Source organism: Lactuca serriola, chromosome 8 (genome assembly GCF_051521515.1).
Source record: "Lactuca serriola cultivar US96UC23 chromosome 8, Lser_US96UC23_V15, whole genome shotgun sequence".
In the NCBI taxonomy this organism is placed as follows: domain Eukaryota; kingdom Viridiplantae; phylum Streptophyta; class Magnoliopsida; order Asterales; family Asteraceae; genus Lactuca; species Lactuca serriola.
Window position 1 is genome coordinate 263,635,365 of NC_136415.1, and position 13,032 is coordinate 263,648,396.

At 41.4% G+C, this 13,032-nt stretch overlaps 1 protein-coding gene across 1 annotated transcript; it reads left to right on the forward strand.

The window, feature by feature from the left end:
- Nucleotides 1–8,330: 8,330 nt before the first annotated feature.
- Nucleotides 8,331–12,131, forward strand: LOC145068071 (uncharacterized). The gene is made up of 3 exons (XM_079015061.1): nt 8,331–8,565; nt 8,613–11,527; nt 12,099–12,131. Exons 1-3 carry the CDS (start codon nt 8,331–8,333, stop codon nt 12,129–12,131), a joined length of 3,183 nt encoding a protein of 1,060 aa, XP_078871187.1.
- Nucleotides 12,132–13,032: the final 901 nt, after the last annotated feature.

Sequence of the window (13,032 nt, forward strand, 5' to 3'; positions counted from 1 at the left end):
CTACGCATAAACATGAAATAAGCATAACATCCCATACAGAATAATAATTACACGAAAGAATACATACTAGCCACAACATCAGGCACCGCACGGACCTCCTCCGCAGTCAACTGGAAAGCTCTCCCACGAGCCCTCGGGGCCTCGGTCTTCACTGGTCGAGTCTCAGTAGTCCTGGCAGCAGGTGCATATCCCTGGTGAAGCTGAGGGCACTTGGCCTTCCGATGGCCGGTCTGGTTGCAATGAAAGCAAACCATAAACCCCTTGGGGCAATCCCTAGCAATGTGCCCCTCCTTGCCACACTTGTAGCAAGCACCTGATCGACATGTCCCCTCGTGACCCTTGCCGCACTTTCCGCAAGTGCGGCCCTTCGGACCTCCCGTCCTCGAATCGGCGGACTTAGTCCGCTTGGCTGCCAGCTGAAACTGAGCGGGACGCCGATCCACCCGTTGAGACTCGACCTCCTCCCTGGCCTGGATCTCCAACTCGATCTCACGCTTCCTGGCATTCGCCTGAAGCTCAGCAAAAGTATGATATGTCGAGTTCGATACGAACTCCCGGATATCCCTCTTCAGCACACCCAAGTACCGGCTCATCATAGCCTGCTCGGGGCAGAACATCGCCCTCTCATGAAACTTCTACGTGATCACCGTGACCGAATCATTACCCTGCTTGAGGGTCAAGAACTCCTGAACCAACCGTTCCCTCTCCACCGGGGGAACTTACTCGTCTCTGAACATAGAGGTAAACCTCTCCCATGTCACAGCTGAAACCTCTGCCAAAGTGAAGTTCGCTGTCACGAACTTCCACCAATCCTTTGCTCCCAGACGGAGCTGGTTCAAAGCGAACCGTACCCTCAGATGCTCCGGACATGAACAAGTGTAAAAGCATCCCTCGATATCCGCAATCCATCTCATCGCAGCGATCGGATCCTGCGTCCCATCAAACTCACGTGGCTTCTGTGACAACCCGAAATTTCCATTTGTACGAACAATATCTATTCAATAGAAGCCAATCCAATTTCAGTGATTTTCAGACTTTTCCGAACAAGTTTGTGTACATTAGGGTTTACACTTTAGGAGATATCAGGAGAGTGGATGCTCCTGGGTTTGTGAAATTTGAACATTTCAAGTTTCATAATGTTACAGTCCAAGTTCGAGAATAAAAATATTTTCTGTCAAAATATTTCAGGACTATAAATAGTTTTCTGAATTAAATTAATTCATTATTCACAATTCCAACTAGAGAAAAGCCATTTTCTCTCTGACGGATCTTCGGGTTTTTATCCCAGATTGTGAGTAACTCTTTCTAGTAGTGTTAGAATACATATTAGATGCTTATAACATGATTTAGATGGCTAAATCATTAGATCTAGGAGTTTACTCCCCAAGGTGTTCTTGGGCGGTAAACTCCCGAAACGAAGCCAAAAACCGACACTTGTGCTATGATAAAGCCTTAGACCATTATGTATGCATGTTAGGGACAAGAAAACACACAGAAATCCACCCAAGATTGGGAGTTTACGGCCCAGAACTCTCTTAGGCCGTAAACTCCATTTCCTAACACTAAAAGGTGTTTTGAGGACACTAGGACTTTAAGGCTTGCATCTAGGCTATTTTCCCAAGTAGTTTAAGGTCTTAAACACATCAAATGACACAAACAAAAGTGGGTTTATGGCCCAAGTGAAGCTTAGGCCGTAAACTCCATATAAATGGACATAAAAGGTGTTTTCATTGCACCTAAAGCCCTAGACCTTTACAAGAAATTGTTCCACTTAAAATGAAGGACCAAACCTCACCAAAATCACTTATCAAAGTGAGTTTACGGCCAAGAGAATGCTCTTGGGCCGTAAACTCAAAGGAATGGCACCAAAGTGTGCCCAGAGTCCTCATTTGCCTTAAACAATTATCTAGAACATGTCCTTCAAAAGCAAGAGGCTTGAAAACAACAAAAACAACACCCCAAGGGAGTTTACGGCCGTAAACTCCAAGGGGAAATGGCCTTGAGGCCGTAAACTTCCTATTTGGAGTACTTCTAGACCTTAAAGCCTTCCAAGGACTTAGCCACTAAGTTAGAATAATTCTAGAAAGCATTTGGGACTTCAAAACACACCAAACACTCATGTTTGGGAGTTTACGGCCGTAAACTCAAGATTTTACAACCGTAAACTCCATGTGTGATGGTTTATGGAGAGTAAACTCTCATATAGGGTCCTTTGGAAACCCTAAACTCAAGTACCCTGTCCCACAATAGCTTAGGTGAAGTCCTTACGGCTTAAAACACTTATATAAAGTGTTATCTATGTCTAGGATGTCTTAAACATTATCAATTAGTCATTTGAGTCTAATTGAGTGCATATATGTGTGATTATATGTTCATTAGGATCGTAGTGTGTGCACAAGTCCTCGCTTGACACCTAGCCGTCCTATACCGTTCAGTTCATTCCAATCACCAACTACAGGTGAGTTCATACCCCTAATCAATGTTTTAAATGATTTTAAATGCTTTAATGGGGGGGGGGATACAAGTAGAAACAAACATGTTATTAAATCATTGATACGTATTTTATAACTGTGTTTGTCATTTAACAGATTTCACATGCTACAAAATGTGATGCATGAAATGGTTTTACATCTTAAAAACACATTGTTACCAAATGTTTTACCTCTGAAATGTTTATTAAAATGAGATCAAGTCATTGTTAATTATTGTTCAAAACCCATAAGATGTCTTACAAAAACCATTTTTCATTCTTGAACTAAACTATGCATATACACTTATATTCCTATATATGTATTGATGTCATAGTTTGCATCTTTCATTTAGTTTCCCATACCCTTGAGTAGTAAGAGTGGATAAACTTACATGGTCAACTAGTTATATTACAGTAGATTATCATAGGGATAATTTGAAGATATCAAACATTACTTCTATTACAAGGAGTCACACAAGAGTCAGTTCATTCATGAGTCTATACTAGTACATTACCTGATACATGAATATGTTTACATATACTTACATGATACATGAACACGTTTACATGAACGCATTACATGAGTACCTTTACGTAGATACACTTATCTGTGTGCATTAACAGGAATACTTATATCTTGAATTGCGAGGATGATTTATTAGTACCTTCTGTGTAAATCTTCCTGCCTATTCCACAGTACCTCGGAATATCTAAGACAGGACCCTATCCCATAGTACCTCGGGATACCTAGATGGGCCTCTATCCCACAGTACCTCGGGATATATGTACGGGACTAACCATTCCGGAACCCATCTGTTAGCAACAGTGGGTAATGAACATCTACGGATGCCTATGGTTATTACTTATACTAGGAGTACCTTTACAGGGACTAACCCTTCCTTCCACCTGCTGCTGCTACAGAGGAAAATTGGACAATCTTCGGATGTCCATTAGGTTATATGTAATATGTTAGCCCTAGTACCTCGGGTCAACATTTACATTCGTCTTGTTAGCACCAGTACCTCCGGCTAACACTTACATGATTATATTTTTCCTGTTTACTTTATTTTGTGATATCTTTCACATAAACGAGGAGTTAGACCAAGTACTTTGGTACTAGTCAATAGAAAGGAAAAACTATCATTTTACATAGTCATAACAAAACATTCGGGTCTTGGTAGAAGACTACACTTCATACTTACAAAACATTCGGGTCTTGGTAGAAGACTACACTTCATACTTAGAAAACATTCGGGTCTTGGTAGAAGACTACACTTCATACGTACAGAACATTCGGGTCTTGGTAGAAGACTACATTTCATACTTATAGAAAATAAGGGTTTTTCTAGGAATTTCATACCTAACACAACATTTTTATTTAAAGGTTTACATGGCTTTCATAACAGATTTTCACAAACAAGACAATGACACTTATATACTTATGAATTCACCAGCTTTAAAGCTGATAATCGCTTTCAAAATAACTTGTATTCTCATGTCATCAGTAGACAGGTGTGGAGGCCAGGTTTTGAGAAGACGGAGCAGACAAGTCTCGTCTTTTATTTTTGTATATTTTTGGTGTCTTATTACAATGAAAGAACACACATGTATTAAACTTTACTTATAATGCAATGGATGATGTTGTTGCTTGTTTATTATATTACACTGTTGTGATACTGTACATGACGTCCTCCACCCCTGAACGTTTCTGCCGTTCGTGGTTTTGGGGTGTGACAAATTGGTATCAGAACCAGGTTTATAGTGAATTAAGTATATCAACCCATAAAAGATATAGTAACTATAAATACATGGGATTAAAACACTCTGTCTCAGAGTTATACTTTTAAATAATAAAATATTTAAGTAAGTATACGTGCCTGCATTCATACTAAAATCAGTGTCACAACGACAAGAACAAAAGTATAACGATTGTTGAATATCACAAGTAAGCCTGGGGATATATGGTCAGTCTTGGGAATGGCATCGCCTGATCAACTATGCTGGTCCGAGGAGTGATTAGAATATGCCCAAGAATGGTTGTGATATGGCAACAATTCTAAAAACTTACCAACACAACCCTAAAGAAATACCATATGGGTATTTGGTCTTACTATAAGTTCCTTAGTTAGTCGTCTATTTTAGCTATTCCTTCTATTGTTGGGCTATGGGGATTTAGTCCATGAGACACATTCATAAATCATTTATTCTTATCCATGTCGTCATCTTTTAAACGTATAGTTAAAGATGCCGCCATGCAGAAGTACAAGACGTAACCCAAACAACGAAGCACCGATACCACCACCTCCACCACCACCTGTACCTCTTCAACCACCTAATCCTTTTGATGCCACTATGTTCCAGGCAGCTTTCACAGCCACAGTTGCAGCTGCTGTGTCAGCAATCAACGCGCCTGCCCCTAGTGGATCAGGAACAGGTGCACCACCCTCGAACCACGGCGAAAGCCATGGACACCCTCGGGAATGCACCTACAAGGACTTCACTAACGCCAAACCCCGCAGCTTCAATGGAACTGGGGGTGTTATGGTGTTGAGACAATGGATTGAGAAGATGGAATCTGTCTTCGAGATCTGCGGATGCCAAGAAGGCAACAAGGTCAAGTTCGCAGCTTGTACCTTCTTTGACCGAGCTCTAACATGGTGGAACAGCCATGTTAACTATCTAACTTTGGTGGTGGCGTATTCCATCGGCTGGGAAAAGTTGAAAGACATGTTGATGAAGGAATAATGTCCTCGAGGTGAAATACAAAAGCTCGAGCAAGAATTCTGGGGTCTACAAATGGTTGGATCCGACATCACTACCTACACAAATAGGTTCTGTGATTTGGCAAACTTATGCCCCGACATGGTTGCTCTCCAGAGCAAAAAGATCGAGAGATATATCTGGGGACTGTCGCCCCAGATCCAGTCAAGTGTGATCGCTTCCAGGCCTATTACTTTTGATAGCGCCAAGGAACTAGCACAATCCTTCATCGATCACCGGAAACCCCAGAACACAACAATCCCTACACCTGTACCACAAAAGTCCAACCCCGACTATCACAAGAAGGGGTGGAATAAAAGGAAAAGAGGGGCTCCGCAAGGATCCTCCAATAAGCAACAACTTGTGGCGATCAATGCTGCCACAGTGACTCCTGTTGCCCCTGCGAACCTCTTACCAGCAAAAACATATGTTGGAACTCTCCCAAAGTGCACCAAGTGCAACTTCCATCACCACGGACCTTGCAGGGAGATGCAGTGCTCTAACTGCAACAAGAAGGGGCACACCGCCCGTTACTGCAAGGCTCCAACAGCTCAAGCCACTCAGGTCCCAAACGTCGGGATGGGCCAAACTTGCTACGGATGTGGCGAGGTGGGCCATTACAAGAGGAACTGCCCTAAAGCGGGAATGGCTAGTGGAGTGGGAAGAGTTATGGCCCTAGGCCACGAGGAAGCAGTAGCTGATCCAACGATAGTTACTGGTACGTTCCTCCTCGATAACTCATATGCTTGCATACTTTTCGATAGTGGAGCCGAGAAAAGTTTTGTAAGTCACAAATTTGCACAGCTGCTTAAACAAAAACCATGTGCACTAGATAGTTCATTCACGGTAGAAATGGCTAACGGGAAAACAGAGAGTACAAACTGCATATACATAGGTTGTACCTTAACTTTAGATAGCCATACTTTCAAGATAGATCTCATGCCAGTTACCCTTAAATGTTTCAACGTCATCATCGATATGGATTGGTTGAGTCTTGACATTATGTGCTTCGAAAAGGCAGTTCGTCTTAACCTTCCTAACAACGAAACTTTAATTATCTACGGCAACAAACCTAGTACGAGCCTTCGCATCATTTCGTGCATTCAAGCCCGGAAGTGTTTGCGGAAGGAGTACCATGCATTTCTCGCACACGTCGTCGATACCAGTCAAGAACTGAAAGACATTCAGAAAATCCCAGAAGTACGCGACTTTCCCGACATATTCCCAGAAGAACTTCCCGGTTTACCACCACAACGCCAAGTCGAGTTCAGAATCGACTTAGTGCCAGGGGCTACCCCCGTAGCCAAATCCCCGTATCGTCTGGCACCGGCTGAAATAATGGAAATTTCCAGTCAACTTAACGAACTTCTCAAGAAGGGATTCATTCGACCAAGCTTCTCACCATGGGGAGCACCGGTCTTGTTCGTCAAGAAGAAAGATGGATCGTTTCGCATGTGCATCGACTATAGAGAACTCAACAAACTTACCATTAAAAATCGTTATCCCTTGCCCCGCATTAACGATTTATTTGATCAACTTCAAGGAGCCAACTACTTATCGAAGATAGATTTGCGATCCGGATACCACCAACTACGAGTGTTAGAGGAGGATGTTCCCAAGACAGCCTTCCGAACTCGTTATGGGCACTACGAGTTTGTAGTGATGCCATTCGGATTAACTAACGCACCCGCAGTATTCATGGATCTGATGAATAGGGTGTGTCGTCCTTACTTGGATCAGTTCGTCATCGTCTTCATTGATGACATACTCATCTACTCTCGAAGTAAGGAGGAGCACAGTCAACATCTCCGTAAAATCTTAGAAACATTGCGAGCGGAGAAACTCTATGCGAAGTTCTCGAAGTGCGAATTTTGGATTCGGCGAGTCGAATTCTTAGGCCATGTAGTTAGCGAAGAAGGTATACACGTGGACCCTTCCAAAATTAAGGCCATCGAGAACTGGTCAGCACCAAAGACACCTACTGAAATTCGTCAATTTCTAGGTCTAGCTGGCTACTATCACAGGTTCATTCAGAACTTCTCCAGCATAGCGAAACCTCTTACAACCCTGACCCAGAAAGGCATGGCCTTCGACTGGGAAGAGAAACAGGAAAGAGCATTCCAAACGCTCAAACGAGCCTTGTGCACCGCCCCGATACTATCCCTTCCCGAAGGAATAGAAGACTTCATTGTCTATTGCGATGCATCCAATCAAGGACTCGGATGTGTTCTGATGCAGCGAGGTAAAGTCATAGCCTATGCCTCAAGACAGGTGAAGACACATGAGGTTAACTACACAACCCACGATCTTGAGCTAGGAGCAGTTGTGTTTGCTCTGAAGATCTGGCGACATTATGATCCATGCATGGATCATGAAAGCCCAAAATGTGATGGATTAGTGATTACTAGTGGGCTAGAAGGTGGTTTGGGCTCAATGGTTGGGTTGTGCATGGTAACCCACAAATTGAATTAGGGTTGCATGAAGACTAGGGCAACATTTTTAAGGCTTCATAAGTGCTAAAAACGTTACTATTTGCTTCATAAAGCCTCCTATCCGTTTTTGACACTCTTTGGTGGATTAGGGTTACACTTTAATGCTTATGATGACTCCTTAATGCTTCTTATGGCTCCTTAATGAAGCATAGCCGTTTTTTTTTCATTCACAAGTCTCATGGACGTTTTTTTTGTGTTCTTTCAAGAGTTACCTTAATTTCTATTTACTAGTTTTAATGAATAATTGGTTGGTTGGCTTGTAACCACCAAATTTGTAATAAAGGCTTCATATAAAGCCAAATTATGCATGGAAAAAGTAATAGACGAATTTTTAATCAAAGAACCCTTTTGTTCACTTTGAATTATTGTTATAATTCACAAATTATCTTGTTAGGACGTGTTCTTGACTTGATACGAACTCAATCCAATAGGTCTTGGATTGTTTTCACCGGTATACAACTTAATAGGTCTTGAGTTGTTACTAATCTATCCATTTCTTTCCATTCATATATCATTTGTGGTTACTATTCTCTTTTAATTTACCTAAACACTACCCTACTCACCAAATCAAGCCCATACACGCATCATAAGTGGTATCAGAGCGCATAATGGATTTTGATGATCCGGAGTTCCTACAAAATCTTCGTGAAGCATTAAGAAACATCCAAGAAGGTGGAAATCGAAGGCAACCCCGCCGTGGTGAACATAGGGTTGTGGAAGAATTCAAGGTGTCTGAATTGCCTGAATTTGTTGGTGGAACTGATCCTGAACGCTACTTGGAGTGGGAAAGGAAGATTGAAAGAATGTTCGAGTTCAAAGAAGTGATGATGAAAAAAGCTGCAAGTATGCCATTCTCAAGCTAAGTGGTGGTGCTTCATTGTGGTTTGAAGGGCTTAAGGCCAAGAGAACCCGTGAAGGCAAAGAAAAAATTTGTTCTTGGCTTTCTCTAAAACGAAAGCTAAGAAAGAGATATGTTCCTTCTACTCATAGAATTGCCACTTACAAGAAGATTGCTGATTTGAGGCAAGGAAAAATGAGTGTTGGAGAATACATTGATGAATTTGAGAAGTTGTCCTTGATGGGGGATATTGAAGAAATTGAAGAACAAAAAATGACTCGTTTTCTAAAAGGGTTGAACTACAACATTGCCAATGTTGTGGAGTTATATCCTTATGCTGATTTTGGAACTCTTTGTGGTTTGTGTTTGAAGTTGGAGGGGCAGGCCAAAGCACGTTATGGTGGGAGTTCAAGTTCAAGTCTCGAAAGTCCCAAGTCAAAGTCGTGGTCCAAGCCCGAGTCTAGCAATAGACAAAATTCTGTTTCTACTCCTTCTGGTTCTAGTAGTGTTCCCGTTGCTCCTAAACTTACTAGTGGTACCAAAGAAACTAGTTTGGCGAAAATTAGATGTTTCAAGTGTCAAGGTTTTGGTCATTACCAAAATGCTTGTCCAAACAAAAGGGTGGTGACTTTAAGGGAGGCCATTGAATGTCGTGAAGAGTTGGAGGAAGAAGAGAGGTTGGCGGGTATTTTTTATGATACACAACAAGAAGAGGAAGAAGAGGAGGAGGTAGAGTATGAAGCACCGGTGTATGATACAGTTTTGGTGCTTAGAACCCTTAAAACTCAAGGGGTTCAAACCGTGGCTGATATGGATCAACGAGACCAATTGTTTCACACCAAATGTTTGGTTAGAAACAAGTGGTGTAGTTTGATTATTGATGGTGGAAGTTGTACTAATGTTGCTTCTAATGAAATGGTGATCAAATTGGGTTTGTCTACTACAAACCACCCAAAACCATATGTTCTTCATTGGTTGGATGATGGAAGCAAAATAAAGGTGACAAAACAGGTTAGAGTTGGTCTAACTATGGGGTCTTATGAAGATGAAGTGTTGTGTGATGTTATTCCTATGGATGCATGTCATATTTTGTTGGGGCGTCCTTGGCAATTTGATAGGGACGTGTTACATAGAGGGAGGAGCAATGAATATGAGTTGAAACACAATAATAAAAAAATTGTGTTAAAACCCATGTCCCCAACGGCCATAAGGTCCATGAATTCTAAACAAGTAAAAAAACCTAATCTTTCTATGTTTGCTAGTGAAAGGGAGGTGGAGCAAGTTCTTGACAAAGGTGATGTTATCTACATGCTTGTGGCCAAAGAGCATGCAAAGGTGGAGAAGATGGTGCATGGAGAAAACGCTATTGCTGATTTGCTTTTGGAGTTTCAAGATGTGTTTCCAAGCGAATTACCACCGGGTTTGCCTCCAATCCGTGGTATCGAACACCAAATTGACCTTATTCCGGGTGCTCCTTTGCCCAATAAAGCCGCCTATAGATGTAATCCGGAGGTGACAAAAGAGTTGCAAAAACAAATTGATGAACTCATGAAAATGGGTTATGTTCGTGAAAGCCTAAGTCCTTGTGCTGTTCCAGTTTTGTTGGTTCCAAAAAAAGATGGTTCTTGGAGGATGTGTGTTGATAGTAGGGCCGTTAATAACATCACCATAAAATACCGATTTCCTATTCCTAGAATTGATGATTTGTTGGACGAGTTGCATGGTTCTATTGTGTTCTCAAAAATTGATTTGAGAAGTGGTTACCATCAAATTCGTATGCGTGAAGGGGATGAATGGAAAACAGCCTTTAAAACTAAACATGGCTTGTATGAATGGACCGTGATGCCTTTCGGTCTAACTAATGCACCTAGCACTTTCATGCGACTAATGAATGAAGTGCTAAAATCTTTTTTGGGCAGGTTTGTGGTTGTGTACCTTGATGATATCTTGGTATATAGCAAGAGCTTGGAGGATCATTTGGTGCACTTAAAACAGGTTTTCGAGACGCTTAGAGCTCAAAAACTCTATGGGAAGCAAGAAAAATGTTCGTTTTTGGTGGAAGAAGTGGCATTTTTGGGTTTTGTGGTGTCAAGAAATGGCATGTCCGTGGACCCATCCAAGACTGAAGCAATCAAGTCATGGCCTATTCCTACTAATATTTCTGAAGTTAGATCATTTCATGGTCTTGCTTCTTTCTATAGAAGATTTGTTCGTGATTTTAGCACCATTGCAAGTCCCATAACAGGTTGTTTGAAGAAAGGAGTCTTTGCATGGGGAGAAGAAGCTCAAAAGGCATTTGAGAAACTCAAGGCATTGTTGTGTGATGCTCCTATTTTGGCTCTTCCTGATTTTTCTCAACCATTTGAAGTGGAGTGTGATGCAAGTGGAGTTGGTATTGGGGCTGTTTTGATCCAATCCAAACGTCCTATTGCTTATTTTTCTGAAAAGTTGGGTGGTGCTCGTTTGAATTATTGCACTTATGATAAGGAGTTTTATGCTATTGTCCGTGCTTTAGATCATTGGAGTCATTATTTGCGTGCAAATCATTTTATTTTGCATTCTGATCATGAATCCTTAAAGTACATCAATGGGCAACAAAAGTTGAGCACAAGACATGCAAAGTGGGTGGAGTTCTTGCAATCCTTTCATTTCTCATGCAAATACAAGGATGGTAGAAGCAATGTGGTGGCTGATGCACTCTCGAGGCGTTACTCGTTGTTGGTGACTTTGGATGTTCGTTTCTTGGGATTTGAAACTCTAAAGGACCATTATCAATCTGATATGGACTTTGGAGATATGTTTTTGAAATGTGCAGGTGGTCCTAATGGTGAATTTGTGATTCAAGATGGCTTTCTATTCAAAGGCAATCGCCTTTGTGTCCCAAAACATGCAATACGGGAGTTGTTGATTCGTGAAGCTCATGGCGGTGGTTTGGCTGGTCATTTTGGCATTACCAAAACTTTGCAGGTGCTTAAAGAACATTTCTTTTGGCCGAAGATGTTGGGGGATGTAACCAACATAGTGGGCAAGTGTGTTACATGTCATATGGCAAAAACAACTTTCAAGCATGGTGTTTACACTCCTTTGCCGGTTCCTATTCGTCCTTGGGAAGATGTGTCCATGGATTTCATTATGGCTTTGCCTAGAACTCAAAGGGGGAAGGATTCCATTATGGTGGTGGTGGATAGGTTTTCAAAAATGGCTCACTTTGTGCCATGTCATAAAACAAATGATGCCTCTAACGTGGCTGATTTGTACTTTAAAGAGGTGGTTCGTTTGCATGGTATTCCTAAAACAATTGTTTCTGATAGGGATTCCAAGTTTCTAAGTTACTTTTGGAACACTTTGTGGAGGAAAGTCGGTACTAAGTTACTTTTTAGTACATCCCATCATCCACAAACGGATGGGCAAACGGAGGTGACTAATAGAACTTTGGGTGCTTTGTTGAGAGGGTTGGTTAGCAAAACTCAAAAAGATTGGGACATCAAACTTGCACATGCTGAATTTGCCTATAATCGTTCTCCTACTTATGCTACAGGTCACTCTCCTTTTGAGGTGGTGTATGGTGTGAATCCTTACATGCCTTTGGATTTGATTCCATTGCCAAAGGATGAATTGGTTCACAAGGATGCTAATGACAAGTTGAAGGCTATGATGAAACTACACCAACAAGTTCGTGAGAAGATTGAAGCCGTGAATGAGTTGTACAAACAGAAGTCCAACAAGCATAGGAAACCACGTGTCTTTCAAGATGGTGACTTGGTGTGGGTGTATATGAGGAAAGAACGTTTTCCTAACAAAAGGAAAAACAAGTTGATGCCAAGAGCTGAAGGTCCTTACAGAGTGGTGTCACGTGTCAATGATAATGCTTATAAGGTAGATTTGGGAGGAGACCATGGAGTGCATGCTACCTTTAATGTGGGAGATCTTTCACCTAATCTTGATGATGATGGACTTGATGAATTGAGGTCAATTCCTTTCAAAGGGGGAGGGGATGATCCATGCATGGATCATGAAAGCCCAAAATGTGATGGATTAGTGATTACTAGTGGGCTAGAAGGTGGTTTGGGCTCAATGGTTGGGTTGTGCATGGTAACCCACAAATTGAATTAGGGTTGCATGAAGACTAGGGCAACATTTTTAAGGCTTCATAAGTGCTAAAAACGTTACTATTTGCTTCATAAAGCCTCCTAGCCGTTTTTGACACTCTTTGGTGGATTAGGGTTACACTTTAATGCTTATGATGACTCCTTAATGCTTCTTATGGCTCCTTAATGAAGCATAGCCGTTTTTTTTTCATTCACAAGTCTCATGGACGTTTTTTTTGTGTTCTTTCAAGAGTTACCTTAATTTCTATTTACTAGTTTTAATGAATAATTGGTTGGTTGGCTTGTAACCACCAAATTTGTAATAAAGGCTTCATATAAAGCCAAATTATGCATGGAAAAAGTAATAGACAAATTTTTAATCAA

Coding starts and splice junctions, on each gene's coding strand:
- LOC145068071 (XM_079015061.1), top strand. CDS start 8,331: ATGGATTTTGATGATCCGGAGTTCCTACAAAATCTTCGTGAAGCATTA. Junction 8,566..8,612: donor GATGATGAAAAAAGCTGCAA/GTATGCCATTCT, acceptor TGTGGTTTGAAG/GGCTTAAGGCCAAGAGAACC. Junction 11,528..12,098: donor GCATTACCAAAACTTTGCAG/GTGCTTAAAGAA, acceptor CTTATGCTACAG/GTCACTCTCCTTTTGAGGTG.